At 45.9% G+C, this 15934-nt stretch overlaps 3 protein-coding genes across 7 annotated transcripts; 1 reads left to right on the top strand and 2 right to left on the bottom strand.

Moving 5' to 3' along the window:
• Positions 1–124: 124 nt before the first annotated feature.
• Positions 125–7680, bottom strand: olfml2ba (olfactomedin-like 2Ba). 2 transcript variants are annotated; one of them, XM_076153327.1, is made up of 8 exons: positions 7286–7680; positions 6893–7156; positions 6654–6761; positions 5272–5430; positions 3863–4082; positions 1600–2829; positions 1300–1476; positions 125–1204 (listed from the first exon to the last, which is right to left on the bottom strand). In XM_076153327.1, exons 1-8 carry the CDS (start codon positions 7433–7435, stop codon positions 591–593), a joined length of 2922 nt encoding a protein of 973 aa, XP_076009442.1. In that variant the 5' UTR covers positions 7436–7680; the 3' UTR covers positions 125–590. The 2 variants fall into 2 exon arrangements, with proteins under 2 accessions (XP_076009442.1, XP_076009443.1); XM_076153328.1 differs by having other exon boundaries at positions 126–1204; positions 6893–7085.
• A 298-nt stretch (positions 7681–7978) lies between these two features.
• LOC143002925 (torsin-1A-interacting protein 2-like) lies at positions 7979–11975 on the bottom strand. 3 transcript variants are annotated; one of them, XM_076153332.1, is made up of 8 exons: positions 11869–11975; positions 10887–10973; positions 10716–10802; positions 10527–10631; positions 10111–10230; positions 9812–9913; positions 9501–9707; positions 7979–9277 (listed from the first exon to the last, which is right to left on the bottom strand). In XM_076153332.1, exons 2-8 carry the CDS (start codon positions 10918–10920, stop codon positions 8502–8504), a joined length of 1431 nt encoding a protein of 476 aa, XP_076009447.1. In that variant the 5' UTR covers positions 10921–10973; positions 11869–11975; the 3' UTR covers positions 7979–8501. The 3 variants fall into 3 exon arrangements, with proteins under 3 accessions (XP_076009447.1, XP_076009449.1, XP_076009446.1); XM_076153334.1 differs by having other exon boundaries at positions 10533–10631; positions 10716–10805; XM_076153331.1 differs by having other exon boundaries at positions 10716–10805.
• Positions 11976–12196: 221 nt separating this feature from the next.
• On the top strand, positions 12197–15934 carry LOC143002875 (uncharacterized). Of its 2 annotated transcripts, XR_012963819.1 has the most exons (9): positions 12197–12385; positions 12601–12711; positions 12831–13004; positions 13132–13233; positions 13332–13472; positions 13577–13681; positions 13754–13822; positions 13913–15365; positions 15464–15934. XR_012963819.1 is itself a non-coding variant. In XM_076153254.1 (8 exons), exons 1-8 carry the CDS (start codon positions 12316–12318, stop codon positions 14671–14673), a joined length of 1533 nt encoding a protein of 510 aa, XP_076009369.1. In that variant the 5' UTR covers positions 12197–12315; the 3' UTR covers positions 14674–15934. The 2 variants fall into 2 exon arrangements, 1 of the variants encoding a protein (XP_076009369.1); XM_076153254.1 differs by having other exon boundaries at positions 13913–15934.

The following is a 15934-nucleotide window of genomic DNA, read 5'->3' on the forward strand; positions in this document are numbered from 1 at the left end:
TGTGTGTGTGTGTGTGTGTGTGTGTGTGTGTGTGTGTGTGTGTGTGTGTGTGTGTGTGTGTGTGTGTGTGTGTGTGTGTGTGTGTGTGTGTGTGTGTGTGTGTGTGTGTGTGTCTGGAGAAATTTAATTACATTTATTAAGTATTTTTTTAAGTTGAGTTTATCTAGTCAGATTCTGCATTCTGTCTCATGGGAATCAACCAAATAAAACAGCGTCTCCTTTAGTATTCTCAGACCTTTATTGCAGTCTCAAACTATCTGATATGGAGCGAGTAAGTGCTTTCACAAGACGAGGTCGACACAACCACCGGTGACATCACCACCCAGGGAACCTACGGGCGGACGTACGGCAAGTGTAACATAATGGCTATAAAACATGGAATGACACTTGGTCCACAGACTCTGAGCGCTTCATTGGTGAATTTGTACTTCTACGTGAGTTCTAATGGCCGTGGACGTTTTGTACGTATGAAGCATCACAATATATACAGTTGGCTGGAGGTTGAGGTTCAGTTATATGCTGAAGGTCACGTGGATTGATCTACAATCCATCTCATAGAATTATTTCTCTTTATTATCTCTAGACCTTCGTTATGGATCTACATAGGCAAACTTAATGTTGTATGTGACTTGGTGTCCATTGTCCCAGGCATACAGCTTGCCCTCTTTGGGATTGTAGTCAATCTGTGTGGTGTAGGTGTAGTTGTTGATAAAGGGCATCCTGGGAGTCATCTGAGTGTTGGTGTGCGTGTCGAAGGCGTAGGCCAGGTTGGCCTCCCTTTTGTTGTAGCTGTCAACAGCGTACAGGACGCCGCACACGATGAAGCAGTTCCCGTAGTAGTGCCTCCTGAGCCCGGTCCTCCAGGTGGTCTCCCTCTGCGTGCTGAGGTCGGACGGGTTGAGTCGCGTCAGGACGATCACCTCCCGCAGGAAACCCTCGTCGTCCAGCGCCGGGTAGATGATCCAGATGCCGCTCTCGTCGATGGCGAAGTCGATGTCGGAGTGACTGCGCCACTCCCACGGCGAGGACGTCTCGGCGAACAGGGCGTCGTGCAGCAGGGTCCAGGCGGCCACGTGGCGCTGCCGCAGGTCGTACTTGATGATGTCGCGGGAGAAGGCGCGGTTGTAGTAAAAGGCGCCGTCGTAAATCACGTGGCCCGTGCCGATCCAGTTGTACGGAAGCTTGTAGGTGTTGGTGAAGCGACCTGGAGAAGAGGAAGAGAGAGTGAAGAGTCACACCCAAACTCTATAGAAACGTTCATCCATCAGGTTGAACTCCTCCACTCACACCAACTCTTACCTTGTTTGAAGACGTCCATGTTCCGGAACTCCAGCAGGTTGTTTCCATAATAATAGTTTGTGATGTAGATTTTGTCGTCATTGGATTTGGGGTCCTTCATCCATGCGCCCTCATTTCTGCCGTAGTTGTTATGGGTTACAGGCTCAGAGATGGTTGCCAGAGTGTCCTCACACTGTCCTGTGAAAGACCCAGAGAAGTATGAGTTAGATAATACAGTGTACCTGTAAGGACTGGACCTATCTGACTCTCTATAGGTGGCGCTGTTTTTTCCTGTATCCCCCCCAAGTCTAAACTAGTTACCAGTGCTTTTCGGAGGCGATTCCTCGTGTCTTTGCATTGGCTCATCTACTTCCGTGCGTCCTTCCTCTTCCTCCCAGTTGATTTTGTATTTCTGCCTGACTCGCTGGGTGCTGGTTGAGGAAGACGTCGTCACCAACGTCGTAGGCTGAGTGGTTCGGGGAGTGGAAGCTGTAGGTCTCTGTGTGGTCGGAGACGCGGTCGGGGCGAAGGAGGAGGCTGGTTCGGTTTGTCGTGTCGTGGTGGCGGCCTGGGTGAAGGTGGTGACGTCGGTGGGGTTGACTGGTGCTGAGGTTGTTGTTGTTATGGTGGTTGGACTTCGTGTTGTCAATCTTTGTCTAACTGTTGTCAGTCTTGGTCTAACTGTGGTCAATCTTGGTCTAACTGTGGTCAGTCTTGATCTATCTGTGGTCAGTCTTGGTCTATCTGTGGTCAGTCTTGATCTATCTGTGGTCAGTCTTGATCTATCTGTGGTCAGTCTTGATCTATCTGTGGTCAGTCTTGATCTATCTGTTGTCAGTCTTGGTCTATCTGTGGTCAGTCTTGATCTATCTGTGGTCAGTCTTGGTCTATCTGTGGTCAGTCTTGGTCTATCTGTGGTCAGTCTTGGTCTATCTGTGGTCAGTCTTGGTCTATCTGTGGTCAGTCTTGGTCTATCTGTGGTTGGGTTTGCCTCAGTATAAGTAGGCGTGGTTGGCATTTTGTCCGTGACCTCCATGGTTGTCGTTCCCATCTTTGTTCTTTGGGTCTTAATGGTTGTAAATGCTGCTGAGGTTTCTGTTGCGGTCAGCTTTTGAGTGGTCATGTCGGTGGAGACAATTGGAAATGCTTGGGTTGCTGTGGTCGTCATGGTGATCAGCTGCTCGGTTGTTCCAGTGACGACCTGCTGAGTCGTCTGAGGTGTAGCTGAATCCGTGTTTGTGCTCGTGTTTGTGCTAGCGTTTTGCTGCATGGTTGCAGTCGGTCCGACAGTGGCGGTTCTCTCTGTGGCTTTCATTGATATGGTTTCCATGGCGTCGACGAACTCATCCAGATCTATGGAGGCAGGTTCTGTCTTTCTCTGTTCAGCTGAATGGCTGTTCTTCCTGGCAATTTCCAGAAGACTTGTTAGCTTTGGCCGGAATGACCTTGGCCCCGCCCTCGCTCGGGTAGGCGGCGGGTTGTGCTGGAGAAGATTCTCCTCAAGGTAAATTTCAGCTGGGCCGTCGCCACTTAAGCCATGAAACTCAAAAACTGCAGGGGGACAAGAAGATGGGAAATCATCTCATGCACTGAATTTTAAAAAGCATTGTCATGTCAGGTTTGCACGTTTTTAATTTATCCCTATCTGCATGTCCATCTGCTCCTTCATGGACTTTGGTTCTGGTGTCTCAAATCCTCTCTTTGTACTTTGCAGAGAGAGCAAATGATTCCACAAACATGTCTGACACAGATTTACAGACTTAAAGGTTAAAGTTAAAGGTCTTTTTAATCCACAAACCAAAATCCATCCATCAATCCATTTATCCACCATTTCTCGCGGTTCTGCTCACAAACAGCAGATCCGAGCGAGCGAAGCTGCTGCCTGGCCACATCACACAGCATTCCCAGGCCAGACCCAATATTCCCTGCGGTGTATTTTTGGGTCGGCCAGTTGGACGTAAGCCGGAATACCTCGGCATGGGAACGCCAGAATGCATTATTGCAAATATAAACTTCAATCATCCATTTTACGTGATTTGGATTAGAATGTGTGTGTGTATCAGGAGGTGTTGGACGAGTACAAACATGGAGCAGAGTCGTTCTATTTAATTAGGCCGCACAAAACAACACATTCTGCTAAAAGGCTGCTTGTATACGCGCCACATGCTCGGCCTGCTGGGGCTTTTTAGTACTGGCACCTTTTTTTTTCATTCCACTTCAAGCACAAAAGGAATTCTTATAATCACGCATGCAGTCCACACACACACACACACCATAAGACTCATTGGTGGGTGTGGTGCTTGGTTGGGTGGTCTTGGTGGACAGTTATTTCTTTTAATGTGGTTATTTGTCAATGCATGTCCTCCAAGGGTACTGCAGTATAAAGTACGTTCAGGGGTGTGCATCCTTTCTTATGGTTCCAGTTGTAAACGATACTGATAAACTGATAAAACGTTCCCTCACTTCATCTCTATCCTTACTTGGTTTAGTCATGCTCCCTTCTTAAACTCATACACACCCTTACAGAGTTTGTATAAGCAGATAGAGTGTATACGAACAGCTGATCTGAAAGTTTCAGACTCACAGTTCTCTCCGGGTTCGCCGTCGTCGGCCACCATGGGATCCGGCTCGGACTTGTAGAAGGTAATTCCTCGGATGATCATGCCGTTAGGTCCGGCCTTCCCCACCTGAGACCCCGCCCCCTGCTTGGCCGCTGCTTTGGGGGTTACCTGAGGCTTCGCCCCCTGCACGTCCGTCTCCAGGAAAGACTCAGCGTCCCTGATAAACTCCTGATCGTACTTTCCCTGGTAGCAGACAGACAAAGACACACACATTCCATGAGCCCACATTATAAATCACGCAGTGCAATGAAACCAAAATATGTTGAACTATTGGGGCAATATTTGTCTCGTCTTACAAACGTACATATTTGATATTGAAACAGGCGGTCCACTCAGATTTCATCGACGTGTAAGTGTCTAAATGTTGTTTCTAAAGTTTTTCCCACCCTGCTTACAGTCACAGTGGCACTCAATACCATTCTTGGCATTCGTGCCATTCTTGGATTTCACCCCAGTTTCTCAAAATCCCCAGAATTTTCCCCCCAGCTGATATGAGATCATCTGAGGCACAGCAGACTCCAGCTGAAGCCGTTTTAACGTTTGTGAAGAGGAGAAACTCTAAGTGAGCCAAATCAGCAGCAAACAAACCGTCGTTCAACTGAATCATCAAACTAGTTGTTCCAGTTTTCCCTCGTTTCATGCTCGGGCTTGTTCAGCGTTTCATTGATTCTGACTCCTTTGCGTGTTGATCCGGACCCACCCAGCTCTGTCACACACACACAGCCTGTCTAGTTTGAATGGGGGGCCGTGATGGATCAGTTCCCGGCCGTGCAGAGTCACCGGTCAGAGGTTCTGCACGCTATTGTCCACCACGCCTGCCAAACCTTCCAACTACCTCAGTCATTCTTCTACACATTCTTGCTCCTCGACCGTGGAGACGATGATCTTTACGAAGGACTTGGTGGAAAGAACACATCATTGTTTGTTTAGTTTTGAAGGAAAACAAGATTTAATAACATTCAACCAGCTGTGTGGATACAATCACCTCTTTTATAACTTGTGACTATAACTTGCCAGGCGGGTTTATATGAAGGAAGTAATTTACATAAACCCACACGGTGAATTTGGATTTATTCATAGTATTATTATGTTGTTATGTTCAGAAATCTGAATATAATTTAAATGAAAACAGGGTGATTGAAACAAAAATAAAACAAATTCATGTGTCCAGTAGAGTCATATTTGGACAGGTGTTTTTAATAAACAGTTATAATATAATAAGTTCTTCCCATAGCTTTTACTGCACCTATTACTAAGTTGGGTCCTTTAAGAACCATCAATTACAGTGTAGGTACCGTGTAATTACTGAGGCTGTTGTTGTTTATATTGGTGATGTCATCTGTTGTTGCAGTATATATGACGTCACTCCTACCTCTTCATACGCTGCTGCTTGGTGTTGCTCGCTGAGCTTCTTCTTCATGTCCTCATGCAGGCGGAGGGACGTGGTGGGCGGGGCTTCTGTCACCTCTGCCGGGACAGTGGTGGTCCTCTGCGCTCTGACCTCATCCACAGAGGGGTTCAGAGACATCACCTTCATGAATTTGTGCACAAAATCAATATATTTGCGTTACTATGGGAACAAGGATGCACTGATCAGCAGGCATAGTGGAGAATAAGCTGCAGGAAACGTAGATTTGAGATTTGATCGTAGCTTATTACTTTTTTAGTCTCTCTAACATAACATAGATCATGTATCTTATATCTTCTATAATTACACTTCTATGTTACACTACAGCTGTCATCTCTGTGTTGTTGTTGATGTGATCATTACACGGCCCTGCTGTAGAACCTGACACTTTCAGTTACATCACAGCTCATTTAACTAATCAGGCTCCCATTTAATGTTAATTCAGTCTTTAACCAGATCGTGTCTAAAATCTAATTCCCTTCGATAATTAGTAAACATGTTGACTAGAGATCATTCTGAGAGACGCCCGCACAGTTCTGCATCAGTTCTTCTGGAGGGATTGTTGTGGAAAACTACTGGCACCTCCTGCACCACAGTGTGGGTCACAGTGGCCAAACCTCAGGTTGTTAAAGCAGAAGACCAACACATAAACATACCTTAACTCCTCAAACAGCCACACATGCATCCTAATACTAACACATTTACTATATTTGTATTAAATTCAGGTTATAAAAAAACCAGCTTAGCAACGATACTGATTGATGATCCTGTTGTTTAGAAGTCTAAATTTATGCTGACACGTTTACAAACATAACAATTAGGTTATACAAAACACTATTTAAATAATTTAACAATGTGTGATTAAAATGTTTCATTCTAATCCTGAGGTCATTTCAGGTAAACAGTGTGGTAACTACTGTTTGTACCAGCCGATGAAAGAGCAGAGGTGTTTCCCACAGGGCTCATAATAAGAAGTCTAGTCATCTACTTATTTAGAGGGGGGTGGGGAAGAGGGGGGGGGGGAGAGGGGGGTCCGACCCTCCAGCAGATATTAACTTCCACATGTGCTGGAAAAGCCTGAACACTGCTTCCAGGTTTGCCCACTGATGAAGAGGAGTTCTAATAAAGCGGATAAGTGCCCCAGTGGGAGAGTTTCATTGGACCCAGTGAATCCAGAAGCCAATTCTGGTGTTAAATCACCCACAGTCACGCCAATTACAACAAACATGGTGGACGGTTTGGGGTTCAACTGTTTCTGTTTCCCTCCTAATGAGAAACAGAAAATTTCATCGACTCTTTTATCTGAAATCAGACTGAGCCTTAATCTCCCTTTATTCCTGCGGTACCTTTTCAATGCTGCCCACTCGGTCCAGGAGCTTAGTGGTGACTGAGTGCAGCTTGAGTAGATCCATCCCATAGAAGGATCCCTCCAGCAGCTCTAGGATGGTGGACAGCTAGAAGGATCAAGCGGACTCCGTCAGAGTCAGGACATAAACATCAAACATCCCTGTGTGGGGAACATGTGGCGCTCTCCATCAGTGACTGTGACCAACATGACCTCCATGACCCCGAGCCTCCGTTTCACCTTGACATTCTCTCTCCCAGCTTCCCTGAGCTGTTTCAGCCTGAACTCCCCCTCACAGGGGTTGACTGCAGACGGAGGAGCGATGCAGGCGCACTTGCACTCCGGTCCAGACGTGATGGTCTCCACAGTGAAGAAGTCCTGAGCTGTGGCGCTCCCCTCTTCTAGCCGCCGACAGGCGCTCCTGCTCAGGGGTCTGACAACACATTGACACCGACAGTCAGAGCCTTCCGAGAGGGCTTTCACTTTGTCATAATCACCCAGCAGCTACAAAGAGAAGAGGACGGATGGATTTTCCACCATGTTCAATCAGAAACATTGGAATTCTTGGGCACAAAATGATGTCATGTCCATAAACAAGCGGACACGTGAGAGATTGGATCGTGTCCAGCTTACCTGAGAGAGCAGATCCTCCCGTCCGTCTGTCTCCTCCTGCAGTTTGCTGGCATCAGGTCGAGTCCCGTGATCTGCCGTCTGCGTCTTTGGCGCAGCAGAGCACCAAGTAAAAAACGCAAAGCACGTAACGACAACGCACAACTTCCACATGTTGCGGGGCTCACAGAGCGCACAGAAGAGAAATGACCTGTATGTGATCAGCAGGCACAGCCTGTCAACAATTCATTTAGCAGCCAAAAACAATTCATAGTATTCTGGTTCCGAAATGAGCCAGGAGAGCCCAGAATATCATCAGGTAGCGAGATGTTTCAGGTCGCTGTCATCTTTGTCATAGTAACAAAGTGAGGGAGAGTGGAAGGCGGTGCACGCAGCGCGGCAGCAGCCTGCATCTGCGGCTGGAGCAGAGATGACAAGAGGCGGACCGGATCACAAGCGAGGAGGAGTTGAGCTGCTGAACAAGGCAGCAGAGTGGCCACGGGGAAAGTTAAAAGTTACGCACAGAGCTATGACCTCATCTCCTGCTCAGGTTATTTAACATGCAAGTGAAATTAGAAAAGCCACGTTCAAACGCAGAGCCGCAGCCTGAAGCTTGTGGGTTTGTGGCGCAACAGTGCAGAAGTTCCGTTTTAAATGGTGATCTGCTGCCCCCCAGCGGTGGCAGCGTGGACTCAGATAATAACAACAACAAACATGGTAATTTACAACTTTATTTGTACTTCAAGGCACATTTCACCCATATCATTATTTTCTTCTATAAAACGTGTTATTGTAAAAGAGATCTATTGCAGTTACCATAAAAGTGGAGTATGAAAGCATTTAAGGCCATTTGAGATTTGCAGGTTATGACCATTTATCATGAAAAACAACCCCCTGCTGTGAAACAAAGAGTACTTCTGCCATGTGAGTGTGTTCCAAGGCATCTATAAGAGAATCCTTACATCTTAACACATCGAAGCAGCTATACACTGAATTCTACACATGATTTCCACATACATACCCAGGTGAATCATTTTCCATTTGTAGCCTCAAATTAAATTAAATGCACTCCCTTACATCATTTAGAACTAAACAAATAAAGTGCCACAGCCGACCATGTTCCTTTGTAAAGAAAATGTAGAAAATGTATTGATTGTTCCATCTGTTGTAAGCTTCATAATTACAAGGTATTGCACCACAGCAGCAGTGTGAGCAGTTCAAGTGTGTGGTGCTGCTGTGTTCATCCGTTGCAGTGCTCCCCTTCATGTTCTAGCCTCTCCTCTGCTGCCACAGGGAGGATGAGGTGAGAAATGCGGCTCCACAAGCCACCGTACTTGTCCAGGTCCATCCTATCAAAAGCGACGGGGTGGCCGTAGGAGAGGAACTTCTTCTTCAGGTGGTCGTCCACCATCTCCTCCACGGCGCTCAGGCCAAGCTGGATAGGAAGCTCCACTTCTCCCTCCAGCAGCACTGTGAATATCAGGAAAGTCTTCTTGTATGCAGCGTTCTCGTGGTCGCAGTAGCGATAGAAAATAAGGGTGGAGCCTGGAGGCAACTCCTCAAAGCGATGGATGACGGCCACGGGCTTGTCTCCTTCAAAAGCCGCCTGTAGCTGCGAGTCGATGTCCAGCTTGACCTGGTCGCTGTCCTGGCTGGCTTTAGCGGCGCCGTCAATGTGGAGGACGGAGGCGTTGATGGCGGAGGAGAAGGAGGAGGCCAAACCCTTGGCCAGGCAGTGAAGCGTCTTCTCTGCGCTGAGGCCTGCAGTCAGGATCAGGCTGACTGGCTCTGTGGGCTGGGCTGTCAGGAGGTGCCTCTCCAGGTGGATCCTGCTCCGCCTCCACAGCTCAGAACGCTGGCTGGGGAAGCGGGTCTTCACTTTGTCCAGCTGCCTGAGGAAATTGTCAATTTGGAGCACGCCCTTCTTCTCAGACAGAGGCTCAGTGTGGATGTGCTTCGCCACCACGGCTGCCAGAAGCACAACCAACACACACACAATCCCCATTTTAACATTTCCTGTGGAGAGACAGACGTGTGTCACCTAGAACAGTTTGTAATAATACTGTAGCAGTAATAAAGGCTCAACCCTAACCCCAACACACAGCAAACAGATCAACTCAGTCCCACTCTCATTCTCACCTCAGGCAGATTAACACATCTCTGCTGCTGAACTGTTGGACTTTGTCAGTGAGAACAGTTTATGTAAGAGAAGATAACACTGAAATGCTACAACATTTACCTCCAGTATCCTCTGATCTCATCATGGCGTCAACAGTATCAACCACATCAATCTCATCTTCATCTTCATCTTCATCATCTCGTTGTTGGGCTGCCTTGTCGTCGCCTCTGGTTTCCTGTGCTTTTAGTGTCTCTGGGGATTTCTTGTGAACATGGATGTCCTTTTTCTTCTCAGGAGCTAAAAGCTTATCAGTGCTTCTTTGAATATCTAATCAACCAGAGAGAAGACACAGATCAATGAAAAACACTCTACCTGGTCAATTGACACAGAGAGCGTGGAAATGTTTAAAAGCGTGTGGAGCTCAGACTCACTCTGTCCGGCTTCAGTGTTTGTGTCTTTAATGACAGGAAGTCCATCGCTGCTGCTTCCTCTTCCGGTCAGAGAATCGTTTGTTCCTGATCCTCTCTCATCTGCTGCATGGGTTTATGATGGAAACAGCAGAATGTTAGGAGTTTGGGACAACAGTCAACGCTAAACTGTAGTCCAGCTCAGGACTTTAGTTTCATTTCATTCCTTCAATCTCTCCTTCAGTTACTCGTGTGTTTACTGTCTGATCCAATAGGAGCAAAATACAAATATAAGACATTGGATAAGAAGTTCACAACATTACCTCCATCGACTCCAGTCTCCTCTAGAAGCTGCTGCTCGGTGGTGGTCTTCTTCTTCTCTGGGTCGGCAGTGTCATCATCATCATCATCATCATCATCCTCCTCCTCCTCCTCCTTCTCAGCTGCACAACAAAAAGAGTTTCCATGATGATTAATTGTTCTGATTCTCTGCCATATTTCCAGAATTAACAGCAGTTTGAGAAGACTGGAGTGAAGCTTCTACAGAGAGCATTTCAGGTGGAGACGTGCAGAAGTTAAAATGAAAGCATTTATGGTGAACTTTGCTCTTAATAACAGAGTCAGCAGGAAGATTGGAGTTGGCAGACATGTTCCTTCAGCGGACTTCAGAATATGAGTGAGATAAGAGAGCTATGACTACATGTAATGGTTTACTAATCATTCCTAAGTGTGTCTCTACCTTCACTGTGACTTGCTGAGGAAACGTTCTCTACGTTTGTAACTCGACTGGGCTCCGTTTCTTCTGCTTTGTCGCTTTCAGGCTTTGGTTGAGCCGAATCTAATTCTATAAGAGAAAGCAGACATGTGATTAGGCGAGATGCCACATGGAGTATTGATCCTGCTGGACTGTCAGAGAGGACGATGTCACCTTGTGGAGGTTGTTGATTTGAATCTGTCCCCTCCTGTTTCCTCTCATCATCACACACTCGCTCCTGATCCTCTGCGTTCATGGCACCTGCTTTATTACAAATAAACACATTATTTAAATCCATAGTGAATTGATATTTTTTTAATGAATACACTGATCTAGGGTTAGTACCTGATGGTGTGATCACTGTGTGTTGATCTGCCATTTCATCAAAATGAGGGAACAATACTCCAGGAGGCTTTCAGGGCCTTCAAAGCTCTGTTGGAAGAGAGAGAGAGAGAGAGAGAGAGAGAGAGAGAGAGAGAGAGAGCGAGAGCGAAAGAGATCAGATAAGTGGGTGCCATATTGGACGGTGCCAGTAAGCTGGATGCTGATTGGAGGTTGTACAGAGGCATATGTATTTATAGAAAGATAACTTAGACAGATCTCCACACAAGAGGGTGTTGACGCTCTGAAGTTCAAAAATACCGGAAGTGCCTCAGCCATTGCCAGTCACAGTAAGATTTTGAATGTATAGCTAGAGGGCGGCACCTTAACGTCATTATCATAACTTATGAAAGTGAAACAAGAAAAACAAACAAGTCCAACAACCTAAACCCAAATCTAAAGACAGAGACTCAAACGCGCTGACTAACGAGCTGCACCGGTTCTCCTAAAATGTCCCAGGCTAGAGATTATTATGTCCAAAGAGAAGACTTTAGTACGGAGTCTTTCCGTGTCGTAAATTCACAAGCAATCGGACAGTTAATACATAATCTGTCGTCGCTTCAGGCTAAAATAAATTTTACTATGAAAACAACTCACACATTACTGACACCAGGTCAATTCACTCCCTGCATGATACTCGCTGCAAATATTTCCCGATCTTTGCTGAGAATAGTTAAGTTTGGTTGCACGAATACGAAGTAGTAACTAAATTATAAACTGTACGTTAGTTAGCAGCGAGCTGTTAACAAAATTAGTATAGTATAATAATAATGTCAACAGCAACTTGGCTAACTCACAGGCTAGCTAAGGTAGCATCGACAGGCCAAACGCTAAATTAACCTTCCCACAAAAAAACACCCGCCTACATCTTATCTTATTTAGAACTGTCTCTGTCTAACTTTAACATTCACTTATTATTTGAATAATCAGTTTGTTTATTTCGTACCAGACGTGATTTCCTCGTCACATCCCAGCGCAGTTCTGACCCACATAGAGACTGACAGGCGGACCTTCTGCCATGGACGCGTTTCTATGTACATAAATAATGTAGCACATATATCCGGTGTTACAGACGCACTAGTTGCTAACTTATCTGGTGACTTGAGTTTGTTAAATACCAACACAGGAATACATTACGTTCTCATATTGATACATATACATTTAGTGATTTAGTGTAAACCTCATATTTACATTATATAAAAAACTTTACACGCTACACTGATTCAGCTAAGAATTCCTATCCTTAGCACCGGAAATGAAGGGAGTCCGGTCACATAATGCTTCCCCTCACATTTACAGGGAAGTGAGTCGCGCCTGTGTGTACGGGAGCGCAATGATTCGTTTCATTGTTTGGTAAAGTTTATGATACCACTCCGACATATTGGAATCATAAATGGACGCGGTCGCTTCCCATCCGGATCCTGGCCCCATGAGACGGTCTACGAGGCAGTCATCATCTAAAGGTAAGGGACTGCTAACACCAGAGCTAATTAGCATTCGAAGCGAAACTGTAATAACAAGCTCCCCTTTAGTTTTGTTTCCGTTTAAAACGCTTCTATGTGGAATGTGTTCCGATTACGATATCGCAAACAAACGAGCTAAGCTGTTGTTTGACTTTGTTTTAACAAACATTATTTGAGGATACATTAAAATATGGAATAATGACCTTTCTGCTTAGTTCTGACAGTTGAACCCCGACGTCCTCTTAAGAGGACAAAGAGGAGGGAGGAAAAACAAGTCAAAGATGTCAACGGATCAAAAGCTGAAGAAATGGATTCAGAGGATGAAGGTGGTTCTGCTTCTGCATCTTAAATGTTTCTTAAGTACTTTGTATTAGTTTTGCTTGTGGCGTCTGGGTGTCCTAAACTAAACTAAACTAAATCTGTATCATGTTTCCTTTCCTACCAGAGTCCCCGAGCAAGAAGACTCGACAGGACGACGGAGAAGAAGAGGGTGACAAAGGCGATGATCTTGAGATGGACGTCCAGGAATCAGATGACAATGTGGCGACAAAAGAAGACCAGGAAACGATTCACCAGAAGGATTCCATTCACAGTGCTCGGCAACCAAATAGTCTCCGAGGTTACACAACTTTCATTTAGATCTTTGTGGTTATTATGTGGCTCATACAGCTCCTACAGCTGCTTATCTCCAACTTAAGGCTGTCCTACATTTTTGATTCCTAAGCGTTTCTCTTGGTTTGACACAGATCACTCTCAACATGTGAACTTAGCGCCCCGGCTGCTGTTGAAGCGCTGTCCACCCATTCCTACTACACTTAAACAGACAGAGTCGACGAAACCCGACCGAGGTAAGATAACGCTGGAATATCACGCAACACGGGAGCCATGGATCTGCCTCATACTTCTGTTTTACTCTGTTTTACTCTGGATGTCTTGCTTTTCCCAGTAATATCGTCAACCAAAGAAGCTGTAGCCGCGATCAAGTCTTCCACCCAACACAGAGCGGAGCACAGGCGGGATGTGCCGACCTCCGTGACCAGTATGGCTCAGTATAAGGAGAAGATGGAGGCCAAAGCCATGACTGCTGGTACTGTGGACAAATTGTGTTGTTGTAGCTGCTTTGATGCTGCTGTGTCAACGTGACTCGGTAAGCTTTGATTCTTGCTTAAATAAGTTCTGATCCATTCACAGGCGTTCCCAAGATGAACCCTCCTAACATGTATCCAGTCAACATGATGCGACAACGTGTGAATAACATTCCCGCACAGAAAGGAAGTGTACAGCACCGACAACAAGGTAACACAGCTACTTGGAAACACGACACTCCTTAAGAATGAGCAACACTTACTTAATCAGACTTTATTTCAGATGAGAAAGGGAAGGAAAGAAGAAAGATATCTCCTGCGACCAAGAAGAAACCAGAGAACTCCCCTAAGGGTGAGGGAAGCCATTTCAGTCACATGATCTCTGTCAATAAGCTGAAATGACATGAATGCTAACGGTCTGTTCTGGTTTTGTGTCTTTCAGGGTTCATGTGGTGTCTATGGTGCTTGGTCCTCCTGGTTCTGCTAAGCTGTGCTGCCTCGCTGGTGTTCAAGCGGGCTCCTGGTGGCGCCGGTCGTCCCTCCTGGTCTGTGGATCCAGGATTGTTTGCAGCTCAGTTCCCTCTCCTGCAGTCCCGCTTCCCCAGCCAGCGTCCTGAGCTGTGGAAGCGGAGCAAGATCCACCTGGAGCGGCACCTCCAGACAGCCCAGCCCACAGAGCCGGTCAGCCTGATCCTGACCGCAGGCCGCGGGGCCGAGAGCACCCTGCGCTGCCTGGCCAAGGGTTTGGCCTCCTCCTTCTCCTCCGCCCTCAACGCCTCCGTCCTCCACATCGACGGAGCCAGTAAAGCCAACCAGGACAGCGACCAGGTCAAACTGGACATCGACACCCAGTTGCGGGGAGCTTTTGAAGGAGACAAGCCCGCTGCCATCATTCACCGCTTCGAGGAGTTGCCTCCGGGCTCCACCCTCATTTTCTATCGCTACTGCGACCACGAGAACGCCGCATACAAACGAGCGTTCTTTGCATTTACAGTGCTGTTGCCTCAGGACGAGGTCAGGGAGGATCTGAGTCTGAAGGTCGTGGAAGAGATGGTGCAGGACTACGTGAAGAAGAGGTTTGTGGACTCCGACAACCAGACTGCCTTCAACAAGATGGACATCGACAAGTATGGTGGACTGTGGAGCCGCATCTCCCACCTCATCCTGCCGGTAGTGTCTGAGGCGGAGATGAGGGAATGCTGATGATCCGAGATGGCGTCTCTTTTTGAACTTCCTGACACCATGACCGAGTGTTCTGTAACAGCGTAAAGGAGACGCGTCGAGGTCGTGTTCATCTGCATGTTGGAAACGAGGTCACACTGATCTCAGCAGTCCAGTGATGTCATTTGGTTCAGCTGCACTGTGACTTGGACTATAAGGTTTCCTGGTTTTGCATCATCAAAAGCTCAAATGTATGAAGACAAGTTTGAAGCTAATTAGAAGAACAAAAATCAAAATGAATGAAGTTTTTTATTCCATACTTAAACTTTCCCCATGAGATGTACAGCACCGAGTTTACACACACACACACACACACACACACACACACACACACACACACACACACACACACACACACACACACACACACACACACACACACACACACACACACACACACATACTTCGACGGAGAGCAAACAAGGATTCTTTACATGATTGAACAGTGGCACTTACACCTTAAGCATTATCCTTCATATCTACAATAGAAAAGTTAATTTATAAGCTCTCAACATTTTCATTTACAAACATTTTCATGATCCTGAAGTTTTTTTTTATTTCCACGTTCTTACTTATTTTTTACCACTGATGTAATGGAGGTTTCAGTATTAGCGATTGGTCTCGTTAACGCAATCAAACATCGTCTCCTGTCGTCTGATTTGCTTGATTTTAAGGTGAAAATGCCTTTGTGTTACTGCTTCATTTCTGTTAGGGGTCGACTGATGACTGACGGTATCACGACTCACTTTAATTCTCTCTTGTCCCCATGCAGAGTGGTCGTTTCATTCCTCGGATCTGTTTTGCACTAAGAAACTCTCAATTTCCCAACTCAACTCTGTCTGCAGGTTAGAAACCATCTTTTTTATTCAGAATTAAGATTTAAATAATGTGTTTTGCTTCTTGGTTTGCTCTGAATCTGTATATTTGTACTGTTGTTTTTTTTTAAGATTTGAATATTTTTGGAAATGTAAATACTGAAAATAAATAGCTTGGTCTTTGTACTTGTTGTCAAGGAAACTGACATTTATAACTGACAAGTCTTCATTGTGTCAGAGAAGAGGCTCACAAATACAGTCGCTCCCAAATTGGTGTGAATTTGCAATCAACTACTAAGAATAATAACCAGGATGTCACAAATGTGCCTTAAACACCAAATTTGGCAATATCTGAAATGTACCAACACACTGAATGTTACGCTTTGATATTCTAAGAAAGCAATAAATCATTCTCTGTCTTCTCTCCA

This window comes from Genypterus blacodes, unplaced genomic scaffold (genome assembly GCF_046128005.1).
Source record: "Genypterus blacodes isolate CSIRO-AG114 ecotype Tasmania unplaced genomic scaffold, CSIRO-AGI_Gbla_v1 ptg000058l_1, whole genome shotgun sequence".
In the NCBI taxonomy this organism is placed as follows: Eukaryota; Metazoa; Chordata; class Actinopteri; order Ophidiiformes; family Ophidiidae; genus Genypterus; species Genypterus blacodes.

Excerpts from the sequence above, each read along its gene's own strand:
- olfml2ba (XM_076153327.1), bottom strand. The coding sequence starts at position 7,435 with ATGTGGAAGTTGTGCGTTGTCGTTACGTGCTTTGCGTTTTTTACTTGG. Across the intron at positions 7,157-7,285 it reads GGGAGGATCTGCTCTCTCAG|CTGCTGGGTGATTATGACAA; the intron begins GTAAGCTGGACA and ends TTCTCTTTGTAG. Across the intron at positions 2,830-3,862 it reads CGGCGAACCCGGAGAGAACT|TTTTTGAGTTTCATGGCTTA; the intron begins GTGAGTCTGAAA and ends GTCCCCCTGCAG.
- LOC143002925 (XM_076153331.1), bottom strand. The coding sequence starts at position 10,920 with ATGGCAGATCAACACACAGTGATCACACCATCAG. Across the intron at positions 10,632-10,715 it reads AAATCAACAACCTCCACAAG|AATTAGATTCGGCTCAACCA; the intron begins GTGACATCGTCC and ends TTTCTCTTATAG. Across the intron at positions 10,231-10,526 it reads CTCAGCAAGTCACAGTGAAG|CTGAGAAGGAGGAGGAGGAG; the intron begins GTAGAGACACAC and ends TTTGTTGTGCAG.
- LOC143002875 (XM_076153254.1), top strand. The coding sequence starts at position 12,316 with ATGGACGCGGTCGCTTCCCATCCGGATCCTGGCCCCATGAGACGGTCT. Across the intron at positions 13,005-13,131 it reads GCAACCAAATAGTCTCCGAG|ATCACTCTCAACATGTGAAC; the intron begins GTTACACAACTT and ends GGTTTGACACAG. Across the intron at positions 13,823-13,912 it reads ACCAGAGAACTCCCCTAAGG|GGTTCATGTGGTGTCTATGG; the intron begins GTGAGGGAAGCC and ends TGTGTCTTTCAG.